Source organism: Marmota monax, unplaced genomic scaffold (assembly GCF_021218885.2).
Source record: "Marmota monax isolate L192 unplaced genomic scaffold, Marmota_monax_Labrador192_F-V1.1 WCK01_AAM20220418_F8-fsc00014, whole genome shotgun sequence".
Classification (NCBI taxonomy): domain Eukaryota; kingdom Metazoa; phylum Chordata; class Mammalia; order Rodentia; family Sciuridae; genus Marmota; species Marmota monax.
The window spans coordinates 35,198,622-35,220,452 of record NW_026695222.1 but is presented as its reverse complement, the minus strand read 5'-3'; the positions used below and the strand labels follow the sequence as shown (position 1 = coordinate 35,220,452).

At 36.2% G+C, this 21,831-nt stretch overlaps 1 protein-coding gene across 4 annotated transcripts in view; it reads left to right on the top strand.

Moving 5' to 3' along the window:
- The window catches only part of Stk4 (serine/threonine kinase 4), a 154,749-nt gene continuing 132,918 nt past the window's right edge, over positions 1-21,831 (top strand). For all 4 annotated transcript variants that reach the window (XM_058575652.1, XM_046433282.2, XM_046433283.2 and 1 more), the window contains exons 1-5: positions 1-102; positions 5,778-5,858; positions 12,129-12,257; positions 14,615-14,729; positions 17,530-17,694. In XM_058575652.1, the coding sequence (XP_058431635.1) occupies positions 68-102; positions 5,778-5,858; positions 12,129-12,257; positions 14,615-14,729; positions 17,530-17,694 (525 nt within the window). In that variant the 5' untranslated portion in view covers positions 1-67. The remainder of the gene's footprint in view (positions 103-5,777; positions 5,859-12,128; positions 12,258-14,614; positions 14,730-17,529; positions 17,695-21,831) is intronic.

Genomic DNA, 21,831 nt, shown 5'->3' with positions numbered 1-21,831 from the left:
GGCGGGCTCGGGGAGGTCCGGGGGAGGATGGAGCAGTGAGCGGGGCTGGGCCGCTGCCGGCAGCGCCATGGAGACCGTGCAGCTGAGGAACCCGCCGCGCCGGTGAGGGGCCACTGGATGAGAGGACGGGCTTGGGGCGAGAGAGGGAAAGGCGGGAACTGGCTGAGGGGAGACACCTGTGAGGGAGCCCCGGGAGAGGGGAGGACCTGCGGCCGGGCGACTTGGCTGATGGGGCACCTGCCGAGGGAGGGGGACGTCTGGCGGGTGAAGGTCCCACAAAGCTGCTGAGCTCGTTAAACGCGGGGCTGGTTTGAGGAGGCGCTCGCGTTGGGGGTCCTGTCCTGAGGAACGTGGCGGCAAGTTGGGCAGACACCTGCCGAGGCCCGGGGCCCCGGGCCCCGGGGCAAGGCTCTCGCCCAGGGAGCGCCGAGGCTGGGGGATGCGGAGGCTGGCTGAGAGCCGGCGAGGGGCGTGTAAGTGACGCGGGGGGAAAGCGATGGACGTTTTAAGGGTCCTCAGTGCCACCTGAGGGGGGCGTGCAGTCGGGGGAAGGCGTTGCGCGGAAGAGCAGTGCCGCGGAGGCCGAAATTGCGCGAAAACAAGGTCGAGGTTCCAGCCGCGGAGAAGTTGATGGAGGATAGCATTTAGGAGGGTGTTCTTGGTGGTGTGCCCACTGAGGGATGCTGGTGGCATCCTTTACTGATGCCCGGAGTGCCTTCCTACTTTCCTCCACACCCTTCTCAGCCCCTCAAAACCCAACTTTGGGAGGTAGATAAGGAAATAAGATCTTTTCAGGCTGGGCAAGCTGGGGTCCCTGAGTTAAGACACATGGACCCGGCGACCATTAGTTCCAGATCCCAGTGGTACCCGGAATAGTTTTGGGTTAAGATCAGGGAGGTGGTTGATCTTGGAAAGTCTGAACTCCGGAGTTGGTTGTAGTTGTATCGTGGATTCCTGCTGTAGACTCCCTGGTCTTCTTGCCACCCGGCCACATCTGGAGAAAAGGAGGGAGCACACACTGAGGTGCAGTGTCATTAAGTTCTGTTTCACGGAGAAGACTTCTGACTTCCTGCAGCAGAAAGAGCACCAAAGTAGGAAGTGTTGAGTGTGTGGGAGTGCCAGCCAGCAGAGGTGCAGGGAAGGGATGGACAGCCTGGGCAGCACTCTTGGGGGGTTGTTTGAAATGCACAAACATTGCAGAAGGCAAATAGCTTATTGGGACGGGCTCATGATTCACCAAGCATAGTGTGTCAAGACTGTAATCATAATCATTACACCCATAGACACTTACAGGGTGCCAGGCGCTGTTCTTCAGTGTCTCCTTGTTGAACCGTGTGAAACTTCGATTTGACCCTTGTGAACCGTAAAAATGGTGGTTTCATAAGGTTCAATTTATTAACTCACTGGATTCTCACAACAGCCGAAATAGGTGGATATCCCTATGTCTGTATTTTACAGATGGTGGAACTGGGGCACAGAGAGGCTTGTGATTTGCTGGAATAGAAAGAGGCAGAGTTAAGATTTTAATGTCCAGGTGGTCTGGTCCAAAGTCCCGGTTCTTAACTGTCTCACTGTTTTGCCTTTCTGGAAATACCTGGTTTCACAGTTATTGTGTATGTTAGAGTATATTTGATATAGCATAGCATCATAATGATCCAATTACACTGTTTTTTTTTTTTTTCCCCTTGAAATACATTTACTCTTTCTCCTTGATTTCTTTCTCCAAGGCCTTCATTTAATTGAAAAGAAGATTAGGAATCCGAGTGTTGTTTCTCTCTCTTTGCCTCATGTTGTGTAATATTGGGCAAAGAGTAAACCTTTTTTGTTTTTTGACATGCTCATTCATTATTCACCCCACCAACCATTACTGGGGATTGAACACAGAGATAAACACTTGCTAGGCAAGTGCTCTACCACTGAGCTATGATCCCAGCCCTTTTTATTTTATTTTTTTATTTTGAGACAGGGTATTGCTAAGTTGCTCACACTGGCCTCAAACTTGGAATCCTTCTGCCTCAGTCTCCAGAGTAGCTGGGATTATAGCATTCACCACCATACCCAATTCATTCCTAGATCTTTTGAATGAAAAAAAAAAGTGTAGTAAAAGTGCAGGAGAAGAGCTTTGCAGGAATGAATTAATGACTGGTGTTCTCTTGCTCGTTATAACTAGTAGACTGCTTAATTTGTGCAGGTGAATTTTATCATCATTTATATTAGTTTGTTAGGAATGTCATAACAAAGTATCATATCTGGGTGATTTAAACAATAGAAATTTATTTTCTCATAGTTCTAGAGGCTGCAAGTCAAAAATAAGGTGTGATGGCAGAATTATTTTGTAGTCTCTCTTTGGTTTATAGATGACTGATTTCACAAAGTCTTTCCTTTGTACCTGTGTTCTCTTCTCAGAAGGACACCAATCATATTGGATTAGGGTCCACCCATATGACCTCATTTTGCCTTAATTACTTCTTTAAAGGTCCTACGCCCAAAATACAGTAACATTTTGAGGTACTGGGAATTAGGACTTCAACATATGTATTGGGGTAAGGGAAAACACATTTATATATGTCATTCTCATTAAAAAATTTTTATTTATCTTATATTTGTGGTAGCCTATATTGAATTCTGTTCAGAAAGAGAGATAAGTATACCTAAATAAAATGAAGCTTTCAGGAGTTCTGAGATGGAAGAAAGAGGTTTGAGAAATAGCCAGACTTCTGAGTAAACATTTCATAAAAATCATTTTTTTGCTTGGAAAGATAACAGATGTTGGTATGCATTTCCAATAGTCCCAATGCAGGAAATGCTCTTTGTGTTCATGAGTTTGACATTTGTGTCTGACCAAGTGAATGATGATAGATTGGTGTCTTACATGAGACTCAGTGATTATAAAAAGTGCTGCCACTTAGTGGAAGACATAGAGTGCATTCCTGGGATGCCAGCCATCCTTGTAACTGTCTGACTTTGGAGAAGAGCATCCTCCAGTATTTGGTTCATGGATTTTGTATTGATCAGGCTTGTTGATTATGAGCAAGTCCTGAAACTGTTTATGACCTAGCTGAGAGAGCTGCATCTGCAGTATCAGGCTGTTTTGGTAGTAGTACCCCATGCCATGAAGACTCATTGTGTAAAATATCACTGTGAGTCACTTATCAAAAGATTTTCCATAGAAATTTTATTTGTCGATGATCTAGTGATTTTTTTTTTTTTTTCGGTATTGGGGATTGAACTCAGGGGCACTCAACCTCTGAGCTACATTCCCAGTCTATTTTTGTATTTTATTTAGAGACAGGATATCGACTGAGTTGCTTAGGATCTTGCCAAGTTGCTGAGGCTGGCTTTGAACTTGTGATCCTCCTGCCTAGGCCTCCTGAGCTACTGGGATTACAGGGCACACCCAGTGATAATCTAGTAATACTTTTTAGGTGAAATTCTGTTTTATTTTGATAACTCACAAAGATGGCGGATGAAAGTATGATTCCCATCTTTACATTTGTTGATCCATTTAACAGACATTTTTGACCATCTTTTGGTTACTGGGTAACAGAGATATAAAGCTCCTTTAAGATCATGTTGTTTTAAATAATCCCAGATCAAAAACAAAAACCCACTTAGATTGTTTTAAACAAGTATCTGAGCAGTCATATAAAGTTTGTCTGCCAAAGTATTATCAGAGCCTTGCAATTGTCTCTCATGCCAGTGACAGTTTCCTTTGTTATTTTGTGGTCTGTGTAGCATAGTTGAAATAGTGAGTTTTGTTTTTTGTAAACCACAAGAGTCAACACTTCAGAGAAACACATTTGATCTTTCTTTATATAAACTGTTTATAAAACTTTATACTTGATGAATAAAGTATTGTCCACTAGTTTTTTTTAATGCTGGATATTGAACCCAGGGCTTTATATTCCAAGGCAAACCCTCTGCTCAGCTCTTGTTATTTTATTTTGAGTCAGAGTCTTACTTGGTTGCTCAGGCTGGCTTTGGATTTGCAATCCTGCCTCAGCCCTCAAAGTAGTTGGGATTACAGGCATGCACCAGCATGCCTAGCCCCTGTCCACTTTTATGTAGTTGTAATTTACCAAAAACCCTGGCATATGATATTTTCATTCTAATTTCTAAATTCATAGAAATTTCAGTTCTGATGTAAGTTTAAGAGGAGTTTCACTTCAGTCTTTTGTTTTGAAGCTGGGAGTTTTTATGATGTCATTGGAATTTAATTTGGGGATCTTTTGATTCCAGATCCCCCTAAAAGGTCAGTGTGTTAATTGTGTTTTATTGATCTTCGGGTTAAGACAAGCTAAGGAAATGACTTTAAGTAGTTAGTTCTCCATTTCTCTATTACATAGAGTTCTTGATATATAGAGTGTCTATTATATATAGTCCTTGATACGTATAAAATTCTGTGCAATTGCTCTCTTGAGGTCAGTGTTTATTGGTAGATATATTTGATGTGGTCAAATTTGTTTTTTAATCTTCTGATTTTCCTATTTTCTCTATGAAAGTATATATTTGTGAATGTGTGTGTGTGTGTGTGTGTGTATTTTTAAATTCAGGTCTTTTCTTGTAAGAATTGGTATTGTGTAGCCAGCTAGTTTAAACCTTTTTCTTTATAAGAAATCTCCAGTGTAACTACTTCCATATTTTACCATTTCCTTAGCTCTCTTTTCTTTGTTGTCCTTTGTAATTTCAGGAAGCCATTGTGTAGACATTGTGCTAACACACACACACACACACACACACACACACACTCACAGATATTCCTTAGGAAGCTCTTTCTTTAAGCCTCTTAATAATTTTTGGAGATCATAGTTTTAAAAATATATTGAATTGTGTGCTGGGGTTGTGGCTCTGTGGTAGAGTGCTTGCCTAGCACATGTGAGGCACTGGGTTCAATCCTTAGTACCACATAAAAAATAAAGTTTTTTTTTTTTTTTTTAAAAGCTAACTTCCTTTAAAAAATATATTGACTTGTTAACTTTTATCTATGTTATGATTGTCTAGTATAGTTGGTGAAATTTGAACTGTCTGGAGATGGTGAGCAGCTATGTATCTTTGATTTTGAGGACTAGTCTAAGTACATAGCTATATGTGGGAGGGTCTTTGTGATGCTGAAACTCCCAACTGCCAAGATCTTTTTCACTTTTACTCAAGTCTAAATGTATACTTTTCATTTTCTGTTTCTGTGATACCTATAAACTTATGTGTTTTGACAAAATAACCAAAACCTTGCTAATAAAATGCTCAGATCTCCTGTTTTCCTTGGCTACTAGTCCAATTCATATTTCAGTACATAATTAACCTTATATTAAACATCTTTTCTGAGGAGATGACTATGTCACTTTATGGACTTTCAAGATTTAAATGGATTCTAAGGATTTAGTTTTTGCTTGAATCCACTGTAGCATTTTAGCCACATGGCAGTTCATTTTCTATTTAAATTTTCCAACAGTGGGGACCTAGGGTCTTAAGGCAGTCAACACCATTGTAAGACAACTTTTATTGTTAGAAGATTCTTCTATATATTGAATTGAAGTCTGAATCGAGGTAACTCCTCACCTTCTGGTCCTGATTTTGCTTATTACGTGACCTATAACTAGTTTATTTCTCCCACAGAATAGTCCTTCAGTGTCCCTTAAAAGTTTCTTAGCTTGCCTTTGTTGTTATTTATTACTAAGGACATTCCTAGGATACTAATTGTGAAATAAGTGGTTCATTTTATGGTTTAGTTGTTAGGAAGTAAAATGCATCTCATGTTTTATATTATTTTCTTTTCACAGGCAGCTGAAAAAGTTGGATGAGGATAGTTTAACCAAACAACCAGAGGAAGTATTTGATGTCCTAGAGAAACTTGGAGAAGGGTGAGTGTGGAGAAAATATAGGTAAAGCAGTGGGTCACAGTATTTTTCCTGCCCTAGCACCTGAAGGATGTGAACCTTTCTCATGAAAATAATTCTTAAATCCAAGGAAAAGAAAAAAATGTTGACTATCATCATGAGTCTAGGTGGGGTGGGTAGTACGTTTACCCTCGGAACACCCTTCTTCACGTTACACTAATCACCATTATAAAAAGATTTAATAGTTCCCAGTCTTTAGTATCAAGGATATCTATTTTTTTTTTCTTCCAGAATCTGGGGTTTGTATTATTTTTACCTAGTTAACAGCACTAATTAGATTAAAATTTATTACAAGTTTTAGAAACCTGACATATATGTTTATTTGCTGCTAATGGTTTCTGATTGATATGCAAAAATGTGGTTTCAGTAAAACCAACAAAATTCAGTGTTTTAGTTATTACAGATTTTGGGAATATAGTAAATAACTCAAAGATGGTCATTACCTTACACCTTCCTAGGGAATTCATAATCCTAGTTTGGGAACCAATGGACTTTTTGGAATACAGACTTGTGAACAAGTTTATAAAATATTGCTGAAATTATATTTAGTAATAGACAGTGGCTATTATTGATGTTTATGATACAGAAAGGGTTACATTACACTTTTAAAAATGCTTTCACATACCCTTTTAATTTAATCCTGATTATTTATATCTTCCATAATGACAAAGATATTAAAATATTAGGAGCACCTTTTCTTAATGTTTGTTAACTTTTGAATAGATAGTAAATTCATATGATTCAAAATTCAAGAAGTATAAAAAGGTATACAATAAAAAAACTTCCCTCTATTGCTCTCAGCCACCCAGAAGCACCCATTATAGCAATTTCTTATGTATTTTTAAAGATAACTTATGCACATGTGTGGGAGAATTTTTTTCCTTTTTATTTGTGCATTATAATTATACATAACAGTGGGATTTGTTATAATATATTCATATATGCACACAATAAGACAGTATTATTTGATCAGTTTCATTCCCCAGTACCATCCTTTCCCTCCACTTTCTCCCCCTGATCCCCTTCTATTATACTGGTCTCCCTTCTATTTTTTTTTTTTTTTTCTATTTGTTCTAATTAGTTATACATGACAGTAGAATGAATTTTGACACATTGTGCACAAATGGAGCACAACTTCTCATTTCTTTGGCTGTACGTGGTGCAGAGTCATACTAGTAGTGTAATCATACATATGTAGGGTAATAATGTCTGTCTCATTCTACCATTTGTCCCAGGTTTTGTCCCAGGCTTGAGGTTTTGTCTTCTAGGTGGTCTAGTCTGTTGGTGATACTTTCCATTGAAATTTTAATTTGGTTTATTGTTTCCTTCATTTCAAGGATTTTTGCTTGATTCCTTTTTATAATCTCTGCCTGTTTATTGAAGCAATCTTTTACTTCCTGTATTTTCTTTCTTGTACCATCCTTTATTTTGAAGATCATCCTAACTATGTGTCTTCTACTCTGTTGTCTATGAATTATATTGTTGGAACATTTTGGTTTGTTTGAGGTGCCTTGTTCCCTTGTTTTTTCATGCTGTTTGTGTGTCTTCCCATCTCATACGGTTCTGAGGCAGTACAGTTTCTACTCTGTAGGTCTTATAGTGTCCCTGAAGGCTTCCAGACCTCACCTTTAAGGAGGAAGACCAATATTAACAGTATCCAGTGCAAACAATATACACCTTTAAACCAAATAGCTCCTATAAAGGCATCTACAGTTTTGTCATAATAAACAGAAGTGATGTGTTCAATTATTGTGATGTGTTCAATATGAACAGTAAATTTGCTAAAAGGGTTTACTGTTTCTAGTGATGGACAATGAAGGAACAGAAGTAATGTAAGATGTGATGTTTATGAGGGAGAAGAAGAGAAGATAGAGGTAAAAATTTATAGTAAGAACGAGGAAGGAATTAATAGAGTTTGGCTGTTAGTATGAGAGAAGTGAGAAAGAGAATCCACAGAGACAGGATAGGTGAGAAAAAAAATATACAGATTTTTTAAAAAGTAAAAATATAAGGATACACAACAAAAACGTAATGTACTATTCAGACATCTCATTGTTCAATAAATTGATGTATGAAAAATATTTGGATTCAAAGATGGTAGAGATGTGAGAGAGAGGGGGAAAACAAACAAACAAACAAACAAAAGCAAAGTCTTGATGGAAAATTGAATGATAGTTTTCATTGGCTTTCAAAAATTTTCTCAGCTTTCCTTCTCTGCTGATAGGTGGGGTTGTCTAAAGTTTGATGGTAGCTCCAGTCCGGTTTGCGTCGGACCATTTGGGTGGGTGAGCCGACAGATAGATGCTGTCAAGCCTTCTTCCAGTCTTCCCACCATTGTAGCCAGTCCCTTCCATCCCCATGTGCACTTCAGGACTCACTGATCTGGAGAGAGCCCAGTTTTCTCCAACCTGTGCTACCCCTGGGGAACTTCTTCTATTCTCTGGCATTCCATAGGCTTGCTAGACCCAGACTGGCCCACACAAACCCAGTGCAATGCGAGGGACCTGGGCTTTAGATTCCATAGGCTCTGCCTTGCTGCAGTCCCAGGATCTCAGTGCTGTCTTAACTGGCAGAGAGACCACCAGGATTGCACTTACACAAGGGAGTGGCCTTGCAAAGAGGCAGCCAGATGGTGACTGCTAGCACACCCAGGAGAAAGACTTTAGGTGCACCAGACAAATAAGACTTGTACGTGGTTAGGTTGGCCTTAGATACTGTATTACTTCCATTTGATTTTGCCTTGTGTGACTTGTGTGAAACTCCTACTTCACCATCTTTGTTTTCTGCCAGTTAAACATTCATTAAGTCATTAGTTTGGTTAATGTAAGGAATCAGATCTTATAAGGAGCTTGCCTTTAAGTGAGCATGATTTCTGAAGTCTTCTAACTTTTCTTTCTCTATTTTTCTTGGTACTGGGGATTGAACCCTGGGGTGCTTAACCACTGAGCCACATCCCTGGCCTTTTTTATTTGTTATTTTGAGACAGGGTCTTGCTAAGTTGGTTAGGGCCTGGCTAAATTGCTGAGGCTGGCTTTGAACTCCTGATCTTCCTGCCTCAGCCTCCAAAGTGGCTGGGATTACAGGGCCCGGCTCTTACATTTCTTCAGATTATTGTAAATGCAATATGTGGAATCATGAATGTTAATTGTTCATATGAGCTATTGGAATTTTGTTTGCCATTAGTATAGGGGGCTAGGCCCAGCTACTTGGGGGCTAAGGTAGAAGGATCCCAAGATTGAGGCCCATGCTACTTAACAAGTCCATGTCTCAAAATAAAATTAAAAAAGGGCTGGGGAGTAGCTCAGAGATAGAACACTCCTGAATTCAATCTCCAGTACTGAGGGAAGAAAGAAAAAAGATAGCACAAAGGGGAGGTCTGGAGATTGTTCTGGTCATAATTGCTAAGTGAGTGCATGCAGAGATCTCTCCATTTCTAATACTTTTAAAATATTGAAATTAATTCTCTTAAATATTTAATTCTTTATTATAAAATCATTTAAATAAATATATCTTTTATAATCAATATACATAGGACCAGGGATAGAAAAGAATCTGCACTGACTTTTCTGCTTCCTGGTTGCCATATCCTAAGCTGTTCTTAGCCATGCTCTTCCACCTTGATGTTCTGCCTTGCCTTTGGCTCAGAGCTTTGAAGTCAGCTGACCAGGAACTGAATCTCCGAAACTATGAATCCCAGATTTTTTTGGTACTAGGAGCACTTAACCACTGAGCTACCTCCTACCCTTTTTATTTTTTATTTTGAGACAGTGTCTTGCCAAGTTGCTTAGGGCCTCACTAAGTTGCTGAGGCTGGCCTTAACCTGAGATCCTCCTACCTCAGCCTCCTGAATCCAAGTGTGTGCCACCACACCTGGCTCCAAATAAACTTTTTTCCTCTTAAAAAAAAAAAAAAAGAAATGAAGGGGCTGGGGTTGTAGCTCAGTGGTTGAGTGCTTGCCTCGCATGTGTGAGGCACTGGGTTCGATCCTTAGCACCACATTAAATAAATAAATAAATAAAACAGATATTGTGTCCATCTACAACTAAAAACAATTTTTTTTTTTTTTTTTTTAAAGAGAGAGGGAGGTGGGGGGGAGAGAGAGAGAAAGAGAGAGAGAGAGAGAGAATTTTTTAATATTTATTTTTTAGTTATCGGCGGACACAACATCTTTGTTTGTATATGGTGCTGAGGATCGAACCTGGGCCGCACGCATGCCAGGCAAGCGCGCTACCGCTTGAGCCACATCCCCAGCCCCTACAACTAAAAACAATTTAAAAAAAGAAATGAAAAGAAGAATTCTGCATCCAGCCAAATTACTATTTCTGAATAAAGCTCAAATATATTTTCAGATATATTGGATCTAGTGTATCAAGAATACCTATGGATGGGACTAACAGACTATTTAGTTAATAGTGGGTAACCTATAAAGACATTTAATAACTAAACAATAAATTTAGGGGTAAGAGATTCCTGAAATGATTAATTGACCCAATAATGGTTTGGTGTTTGGACAATTATAATCTGAATGTGGTTGTGTTTGTTTCAAGCATCATCCTTACATGACAATAGCTAAAGCAAGAAGGGAAGGGGCAGGTGGAAATGGGCCTTCTTGTGTGCTTCTTACCTGGAAAGAAAACCTTTACCAGATACCTTCAGCAGAATTCTAGTCAAATGTCATTGGCTAGAAGTCGGTCATATGCTTGCTTCTGGTTCAGTGACTGACATAATGGAAAAGGAATATTGTGACTGGCTTGGCTAGTGTGATTTATCCTTTGGGACCAAGAACATTGCCATCCTAACAAATCAAGGTTTGTTTTAGCAAGGAGGAAGAGGCAGAGGTTGGGTCTTCTACACAGGTCAACAGTGACCTTTCTGTAGTGAAAGGGTACTTGATGCCTTGTTTAAGCATCATCATATTAGTTTAAAAAATATGTGTGTGTGTGTGTGTGTGTGTGTGTATTTATATGTATATACCCACACATATATTTAGTTGTAGATGGACACAGTACCTTTATTTCATTTATTTATCTTTATGTGGTGCTGAGGATCGAACCCAGTGCCTCACACATGTGAGATGAGCGCTCTACCACTGAGCCACAACCCCAGCCCCCTCATATTTTTTGTAAATACAAGAATTCTGATAGAATTTTTTTATGTGCTCAGCATAGATTTTTTTCAAAAATTTATGTTACTTTGACATTGAAATTATTCTTGAGCATCTTTTTGGCAGCTTGAATGTTCTGCTAGATTGACATATTAGGTAGCACTGTTGTTTTGATTTTTTTTTCCTTTTTTTTTTTTTTTTTTAACCCAACCAAGATGTTATGTGTGTTTGGGAAAGATGAAGGACAGTTTACTCATTTTTTCACTGAGACCCTCCCTGGATTCCAATGAAAAATCTATGTAAGATGATGATGGTATCTCATTGACCATCATAACTAGCTTCTAAGGTAGTTTATATTATTATAATTTTACACATGAGAAAATTGAAGCACAACAAAACTAATAATGTGTTTATAAGTAATAGCTAATCTATAGTGCTGATTTAGATTCTAAGTCTAATCTTAAAGCTTCCAAATTGAATTAATATGTAAGCTATTTTAATAATAAGCTCTTAAGGAAAGATGGAATAAAGGTGAAAAATTTAGTATGTGCAGTATTCATTTGATACTAATATTAACTTATATAATATTTTAAGCGCTATTGCAAGTAAGGGAAATAAGGACAGAGAACTTATGGTACCCATAGTGAATGTAAGGAAACAAATACTTTGATATTGTATTCCAATGTAGGTGTGGAGAGAAAACTAACATGGTATTCAGACACCTCGGTTCAAATCCTGAACCAGTCACTTATTTATTACTTGTGTAACCTTGGACAAATTATGTGATCTCTCTAAACTGTTCACCTTTACTTGTAATGTAGGAATAATCACCTCTTACTCATTTTTTTAAAAATAAGGATACACTGAAATATGCACAGTTTCTAGGAAACACCAGGCATACAGTTCATGGAGGCTATTATTATTTCATAATTCATAAATTTAGACGGGAAATTTTTAAGGAGTCATTTTTTTCCCCAAAGTACTTTAGCTATCTCAATTTTGCAAACGTAGTTAAGTATGTATGTATTAGACACTTAGATAAATAGAATTGTAAGTTGGTTGTATTGTGCCACTTCTTATCTCTTGGCTTGCCTTTGATTTTGTGAATATTTTCCTTCCCCCAATTATAGGTCCTATGGCAGTGTATACAAAGCTATCCACAAAGAGACTGGTCAGATTGTTGCTATTAAACAAGTTCCTGTGGAGTCAGACCTGCAGGAGATTATCAAAGAAATTTCTATAATGCAGCAATGTGACAGGTAAAGATACATGGAGCTCCTTTGGAGAGAGTATGGTTTGGAATTTGCTGTGATTATATTTAGAATATGACACCTGAAGATTCCTTTACTTAGATATTTTTGTAGAAGGGAGAGGTCAGTAAGGTCATGTGCATGTTCTTTTTTAGAAAGAAATATGATGAAAAAGCTTTGTTTTCCTTGCTAAATTATTTTTTCTGTTTTTGCATTTTTTTTTTTTCCTCCTTCAGTGAGCCCTGAAACCAGGAAGAAGAGGCAGAAGGTGGTGCTGGCTTTTTCTGGTTTTGTTTTGATAATGATCTCTTTTTACTTCCTATGAGAGAGTGTTTCTACAGAGACAGCTAAGACAAGATAATTCAGATGATTTTTAGCTCTAGAAACCTTCAACTATTAGATTTGCCTATAAAAAAAGAATACTTATTTATGTATTACTATTCCTTACTTCACATTTAGAAATTTTTTTCAAGCTGAGAGTAGTTAAGTATTTTAATTTTGAGGAACTAAGATTTGCCAAATGTTGTAAGCAGGAAGTCAGGCTAAAAGGCAACCGCAGAAAAGCACGTGGTTTGCACTGAAATTCCGTGACAACATGGTTTCGTTGCTGTGATGGAGCAGGCTTCCCCAGCACTGTTTAGATTAGAGAGAAACATAAAGTTAAGGGCAGTCCTAGCTCCAGGGAGTTGGAAATAGGGATCGAGAATGTTTTGAACTTGAGGTTACATTGGTTCTTTATGGTCAGATCAGCTTGGTATCTCCTATTTTTTAAAATTTTTCTTATTTTAAAAAAGGCTGCAATTTTATAACTTATTTAAAAAAAAATTCTTATTTTATTATTAGTTGTAGATGGACACAATACCTTTATTTATTTATTTATTTTTATGTGGTGCTGAGGATTGAACCCAGTGCTTCATACATGTGAGGCAGGCATTTACCACTGAGCCACATCCCCAGCCCAGTACCTCCTATTTTTTAAAGCTTCAACCTTAGACTTTGAAATTTCTCTTTTTTCTTCCCCCCTTTCTTTTTTTCCTGTTTTTGTTGTTACCATCTACTCAATAAACCTCCATATTTCTTGATTGGATTGGCCAGATTCAGTTAGCTGTTTTTCTTTTACTCCTTTATGAGATCCATTATGGGAACTCTTTCCATTTGGCAAATTGAGACTTTGTCCAAATAGGATATGGAAATGTTCCTAATTAATGAGATGTTTTGAATATCCTACTCTGTAAGCACTGTAAGGAATACAGAGACTGAGCACAATCCTGGGAGTTTATAGACTGATTGGACAGGTCAGCATATATGTGTGCAGGGAAATCTATTCAACAGTACAAAACTGTATAGAACATATTGCAATAGAAGGTACCTCATAGAGGCAGTAAATGCTACAGGAGTTGAAGGAAGGGGAGAGTACAAGTGGGGATCTGAACTTTAGAGATCTGGTCACCCATTTTTTCTTAATATTCTTTTTGTGTGTGTGTGTGTGTTTTCCCTCCTGTCCTTGTTGGCATATTTCCCAAGGATGAAGGAGCATTTGAAATTCTAAGAGTTAATGAAGCCAAGTTAGTTTTGTCATCTTTGGGTTTTCTTCAACTTTATTTGGCCCTAATAACAATCTAGTCAATTAGAGGTAGCTATCAGAAGGCAGATTAACATTGTACTTAACATTGTTAAGAATTGATATGTGTATCCATGTGTCTTTTTGGAGCTTTATTGTACTTACTCTTTTGTAGCCTTTATTTATTTATTTTTAGAAAATAGGGCATCTTCTTATGTTATCAAATATTCCTCTAGAACATTCTTCACGAATTCATGATGTTCATTGTATAGATATATCATTATTTATTAAATTTATTAAATAAATTCTCTAATGTTGAATGGACTTTTTAAATTTTTTATTATTTATTTGCTTTAATTAGTTATACATGACAGTGGAATGTGTTTATGCATTTTGACATATTATACATAAAAGGGGTATAATTTCTCATTTTTCTGATTGTACATGTTGTAGAATCACATTAGTCATGCAGTCATATATGTACATTTAAATGGTACCTAAATTTTCACTTTTATTAACAGTTCTGTGTTGGTAACTATTTCTTTTTGAATGTATATTTCTTTTCTGAGGATAAATTGTAAACCTAGAAATGCTTGTTAAAGTACCCACCATTTTTTGTACTTCTGTTATTTATTACCTTTTGGAAAACCTAGCCCATCTTATGTTCTTAATCAGGAGAGTGCTTATTTTAGCCATAACTAGAAATAATTGATCTTTTTGAGATGGAAATTAGTTTTCATATGTTTAACAGAATTAATTAAACATTTGAAGGCCATTCACTAATATGTGTTGTGTCTCTCTGTAGTCCTCATGTAGTCAAATATTATGGCAGTTATTTTAAGAACACAGACTTGTGGATTGTCATGGAGTACTGTGGTGCTGGTTCTGTATCTGATATCATTCGATTACGAAATAAAACGGTAAGTTCTTTCTAGAGGAATGATGCTGAGCTGGTCTTCTAGTGGCATCTTTTCTCTTGCCTTTTGTTCACATGCTGCTTTTACTACCATATCTAGAGAGCTGACTGTCACGTTTTACCTTTTCTGTGGTTCTTTACTCTTCTTGACTCTTATCATATCCTACAAGTAGCAATATTGACACCAACTCGATCTAGTGATTTTTAACATGCTTTATTTTTTACTGTGGGAAATATGACTCTCAAATCCTGGTTATGGAATGAATTTTGAATGTTTTACTTTGAATTTGGATTTCTCTTTACCCAACATGTTCTTAGATTAATTTCTACTTAATATTAATCAGAGAATAATCTCATTATGGAAAATTATTTGCCATATGTGATTGCTAGAATAAGACCTAAGATTTATGGGTTATAGTTCTGTTTCAGTTGCTTAAACTCTGTTTTTTCATTCAGTTAGTATTTCTAAAACTCTGCTTTAGGCCTTAATAAACATACAACCCTACTCTCATGGTAGTGCACTTTCTAGTAGGGCACCAAAAGCAAATTACTTGGAAATTAGAAACAAAATACAAGATATTGATAAATGCTATGAAGAAAATGAATCGGATGAAGTGGTACAGTGATAAGAGTGCCTGGTGGGCCACTACAGTGCAGTTGGTGGTTGAGAAAGGTCCTTCCAAAGAGGTAACATGTAAAGTAAGACAAGAAGGAGCAGCTGAAGTGCAAGTGGAGAATAGCCAGTGCAAAGACGCTGAAGCTGGGATGAGCTTATCATGTTTGTGTGTTAGAAGGAAATAGACAAAAGAGAAACTGTAGGAGATGATTTGCATTTTAAAAAGATAATTTGGTTTCTGTATAGATTGTGAGTGGTTAGGAGTAGGAGGAGCAGGGGAATTTTAGCCTTTTGGGTTTGTTTGGTTTTTGGTCTTGATAGAAAAATTGAAATAATGATAATTATTAAAAGTATATAAAAGTATTTATAAATTGTGCATTACTGTACAATTTATAAGGTGGGGTCTGCTTTGAAACTTAAGTCATAAATTTTGGATTATTCTTACCACTATCTCCTTTTCTTTATTTATGCTATACAGAATTGATGGTGTTTTCTTAATAAAAAAGCAAGGTTTAAGCTAGGAATAAGGCAAGTATGGTGGCACATACCTGTAATCCCAGCAATTCGGGAGGCTGAGGCAGGAGAATGGCAAGTTTGAAGATAGCTTCAGCAACTTACATCTTGTCTCAAAAAAGAGAAAGAGCTGGGGATGTCAGTGTTAAAGTACCCCTGGGTTTGATCTCCAGTCCCACAAAAGAAGTAAATAAATTTAGCTAGGCAGACTATCCTAATATAAGAGAATTTAAGGAAATTCCAAAGCTTGAGTAATCTATTGATTTAGAAAATGGCACCCAAAGCTGCTTGTGTGCAACATGAAGTTGTTTTGTTTCAGGTATTTTAAAACAACCCAAAATTAATTTTGATGGTTCTTTATAATTTTAATTATTACCCATTGTTTTACCAAATGTTATGATTCTGCATTGTTCAGCACAATAGTCACTAGCTATGTATGGTTGTTGAGGATTTGAAATATGGCTGGTCTGAATCAAGATGTTCTATAAGTATAAAATATGCGCCAGAGTTTGAAAAATGATTACCCAAAAAAGTGGAGGGGGGATGACAACAAAAAACATTGCTTTTTAAAAAATATTTATCACATAGTAGAATGATGATATTCTGGATAAATATGGTTAAATAAAATATATTGTGAAAATTAATTTTAGTTGTTTCTTTTTTAAAATGTGGCTCTATTATAAATATAAAATTATATTGTGACTTCCATTATATTTCTTTGCACAGTGCCACTTTAATTGGCTGAGCTGGTTAGAATAAGGAATAAGTTGAGTCATGAGCTTTGCTCTCTTTGTACCGTAAATTCTAGCCTGTTACCTTGCTAATAGTGTTTGTTTGAACTTTCATGAAAACTATTATTTATCAGCATTGAGGCCTTAAATTACTTAACAAGTTAAATCGCTTGACTTTTCTGTGCCTTAACTTCATTTTTATAAAATGATGATGACAATAGTAGTACGTCTGTCTCACTTAGTTGTTTTAAGGATTTAATAAGATAAAAAAGCAGTATTTAGCATTAAACACATAGAAATGGTTGCCAGTTTTTAATACTATTAGTATAGTGCCTGGTTCACTATAGGTGCTTGTTAAATATTTATTGATTGTGTGGTAAGTATTAAACCATGATTAATCATGGTGTATAATAAACCGTTTGATTTTGTATATATGTTTGTGTGTGTGTGTGTGTGTGTCTGGTGCTAGGGATTGAACCAGGGCCTTGCATGATTACCCAAAAAAGTGTGTGGGGGGGAAAACAACAAAAAACATTGCTTTTTTAAAAATATTTATCACATAGTAGAGAAGCATATAACTTGGTTTTTATGACTCTCAAAGGAAGATGATATTCCTATTTTATATATTGAGAAATTGAGATGAAGAGAAATTCAAGAACTTGCATAAGTCACCATAAGCTAAAAACTTCTGCTTATGAAGTTTATTAGCTTTTGAGTTAGATGTCATATGTGGATATATGAATATGCTCTTTGGGAAGAGATCCTGTCAGGAAATTCTGAGTTTGGGATCAGCCAGCGTGTGGATGGTATTATAAGCTGCTAATGGGTTGAATAAAATCTTAGTTTATAGTCAAGGAAAGGAATTTAAACTGAACCTTCCCTCCTCCCTTTTCTAATGTATTATGTAAATAGATAAAATTTGAATTATTATGTTCTTTTTTCAGCTAACAGAAGATGAAATAGCTACAATATTACAATCAACACTTAAGGGACTGGAATACCTTCATTTTATGAGAAAAATACACCGAGACATCAAGGCAGGAAATATTTTGCTAAATACAGAAGGACATGCAAAACTTGCAGATTTTGGAGTAGCAGGTCAGCTTACAGTAAGTAAAAATATTAATTGTATTGATACTTTCAGCTCTCTCCTGGGAAAGCAATTCCTTTTATTTTTTAAAAAATAATACTTGACTTTGCCAGGCACAGTGGTGCACGCCTATAATACCAGCTATTCAGGAGGCTGAGGGAGGTTGAATCAGGAGGATCATTAATTTTGAGGAAAATGGAAAAAGGTGGAGAGGTCCATAAAATGGGAAAACAGCAGGATCTAGGACATAGTTCAGTGGTAGAGTTCAGTGATAGAGTGCTTGGCTAGCGTGTGAGGCCTCGGGCTCAGTTCCCATACCGGAAGAAAAAGAATTAATTAATTAACAATTTGTTAATAAAAAAAATTGTAGAATCAAAAATAGATTCAGAAGAGCCAGGCTCATAAGTTATTTTAGATCCTTTCTTGGGGTTTAAAATCACATAATTTAACTTTTTTTTTTTTTTTTTCCAGAGAGAGAGAGGTAGAGAGAGAGAGAGAATTTTTTTTTTTTAATATTTATTTTTTAGTTATTGGCGGGCACAACATCTTTGTTTGTATGTGGTGCTGAGGATCGAACCCGGGCCGTACGCATTCCAGGCGATTGTGCTACCGCTTGAGCCACATCCCCAGCCCCTAACTTTGTTTTTAACTCTTATAAAAACTAAAGAAATGATGGAATGTTAATTTAAATTTTTTTGAACTATGTCAGCACAAATTATTTAGTTGTAGGTGAACCCAATACCTTTATTTATTTATTTTTAACGTGGTGCTGAGGATCCAACCAGCTGCCTCACATGTGCTAGGCCAGTGCTCTACCACTGAGCCACAATCCCAACCCTTACTCAGCACGTTTTTAAAAGGAAGAAGAATTAAATCCAAATTATTTTTCTTAAATAAGGTATAACATTATTTTGTTCACTTTCCATGTAGTATTTGACAGTTACTATACTGAAAACACTCTTGTTTGGTTCTAGAATCATCTCTTCTTTCTCTTCCTACCTCACTAGTGTATAACAGTGAAAAAAGAAAAAAAAAAATTCAAAACAGGAAGCCTAGAATTTATCTGATTTTGTGAAATACCCAAGCAGTTCTATAGAAAATAGAAATAATTCTAGATAGGCATATACTAAAATGTGTAACATTATTATATATAAGCTATATATAAGCTATATATGAGTAGTTTTCTTGGGTGATAGAATGAATATGTGTATGTGTGTGTGTGTGTGTAGAGAAAGCATTAGTTCAGAATTTGGCATTATGTATAGTTTTGATGTTAAATCTGGAATATGTTAGGGAATCTTAGAGGTTTCGCAGCAGTACAGAATTGTTTTGATGTCTTAAAAAATCAAATGCTATTCAATATGATGATTTGTGGATCCTCTCAAATGGTTAAAATATACAAGTAAACCATATTAATATAATAAAAACTGCAACCTTAATAAGGAAACCAAATTGAAAAATATATTCTTTTGGTGCTGTATAAGGAGATAATATTAAAATTAAGGATATCCATTACATTTAATAATAATTTTAGTAATTGGTTGATTACTCAAAAATTACTTATAGCATTCTTATTGCTATAATGCCTGTCTTGACAGAATCATATACACATATACCACTCTAATACGTACAAGTCACTATTTTTAGTATACTTTACCACATTATATAACTATTTCCACTGTCTAATTCCAGAATGTTTTTATTATCCCCCAAATAAACTCCTCTGTAGTAGTCGTTCCCGTTCTCCTCTGCCAACAGCCCTAGGAACCACTGGTCTACTTTATGTCTTTATGTTTTGCCTAGTTCAGTCATTTCATTTATATATAAATACATAAATATTTCATATAAATATATAATATATGACCTTTTTTTTTACTTTCTTCTTTTAACATTATATTTTAAGGTTTATCCATGTTGTAGCATGGATTAGCATGTAGCATTCATTCGTTTTGATAGCTGAATAATGTTTCATTTTGTGGATATACCATGTTTTTTTTATCTGTTCATTGATTGAACATTTTGTTTATTTCCACTTTTTGGCTATTGTGAATTATGCTGCTATGAAATTTGTGTGAACCTGTTTTCATATGATACAAAGTTGCTGTGTCATATGGGAACTCCATGGCTAACTTTTCAAGAAATTGCCAAACTGTTTTTCAAAGTGGTTTACCATTCTACATTCCCACTGCTGTTATATGAGAGTTCTAATTTTTCCCCATCTTCAACACTTTATTTCTGTCTCTTTAATTATAATCATCCTAGTAGGTATATGTAGCATTCCATTGTGGTTGTGATTTGCATTTTACTAATGTCTAATGATACTGAATGTTTTTTCCCTTGTGCTTATTGAACATTTGTGTATCTTCTTTGGGGAAGTTTCTATCAAATCCTTTGCTGATTTTTAATTGAGTTGTCTTTTTACTGTTGAGTTGTAAGAATTCCTCTTATATTTTAGATATGAATCTCTTATTGGGCACATGATTTGCAAATATTTTCTCCCATTCCCTGGGTTTTCTTCTCGCAGTCTTGATGATATACTTTGAAATACAATTTTAAAATTTAGGTAATATCCAAGTTCTTTTTACTTTTGTTGCTTGTGTTTCTGGTATCATATCTAAGAAATTATTAGCTAATGCAAGGTCATAAAAATTTATTCCTTTGTTTTGTTTTTGGTGCTGAGGATTGAACGCAGGATACCTCTAGCCCTTGATCTTCTCTCGTTTCTTTCAGCAATGTTTTTAAATTTGTAGTGTATAAGTCTTAGACTTACTTGATTAAAGTCATTCCTAAGTGATTTATTCTTTTTGATGCTATTTTATTTATTTATTTATTGTTTTTTTATAGTTTCTTCTTTTTTTTTAAAGAGAGAGAGAATGAATTTTTAATATTTATATTTTTTAGTTTTTGGCAGACACAACATCTTTGTTTGTATGTGGTGCTGAGGATTGAACCCGGGTCGAACGCATGCCAGGCGAGCGTGCTACCGCTTGAGCTGCATCCCCAGCCCCTTGATGCTATTTTAAATGGAATGTTTGATTATGTTCACTGCTGGTGTATAAGAATACAACTGATTTTTGTATATTATGTCCTGCAATCTTGCTGAACTTCACACTTCCTATTTGGTTTTAATTTATAATGAGTGTATGTGTTACATTGCTAAAGAAAAAAAATGACTTCTTTTTGTCTTCACTAAAATAAAGTGAGACTAGTATAAGATGATCAGACTGGGCTGTTTTGTTGGGGAACTTATAGTTCTAAACTTAGGTACCTTTCTGACAGCTCTTATCTAGAGTCTATAAGCCCTGTAGACAGCCTTCTGAGAAGTATCAATGGATATCAATAGCATTTAGCCTAATAAATGCTAAGAAAATGTTTCTAATTCACAGTTTACTCATAATCTACAATCTGGAAATCCTGTTTCTGCCTCTAAAGAATATACCATCAGCCTAACGCCAAAAGCCAGGGTGGGACTAGGGAAGCCCACAGGTTGCCTAATGTGAAAGGAAAATCTAGGCCCTAATTGCTTCTTTCAACCCAGTATTCCTGTTTTGAGGTCCACTTTCACCATTTTCCAGACTAAATGCTACCAGTTTCTAAGCCTATTGAGTAGGTTGGCATTGAAATCAGCATGTTTACTATTTTTTTTTTTTTTAGAAGATTCCATTTAATAGTCTTTTCAGATAGTTACCACTCAGCCATCTGCTTTCCAGCTTACAAAGCTCTGTGGCGGTGATTTTTTTGTTCTTGTAGATTCATTCCTTTATTTTTATTTATTTATTTAAAGATAGATGCTGCATTTGTTTCTTTATTTTATTTTGTTGTAGTTATAGATGGATAGCATGTCTTTATTTTATTTGTTTATTTTTATGTGGTGTTGAGGATCGAACCCAGCAATTCACACATGCTAGGCAAGTGCTCTGCTGCTGAGCTACAGCCTGAGCCCTGGATTCATTCCTTTAAAAAAAAATCCTCTTGGGGCTGGAGTTGTGGCTCAGTGGTAGAGCGTGTGCCTTGCACATGTGAGGCACTGGGTTCGATCCTCAGCACCACATAAAAATAAATAAAGGTATTGTTTCCATCTACAACTAAAAAATATTTTTAAAAAATCCTCTTGATATCTTTTAAGTGAGTTTTAAGTGGGAGTGAAAATAAAATA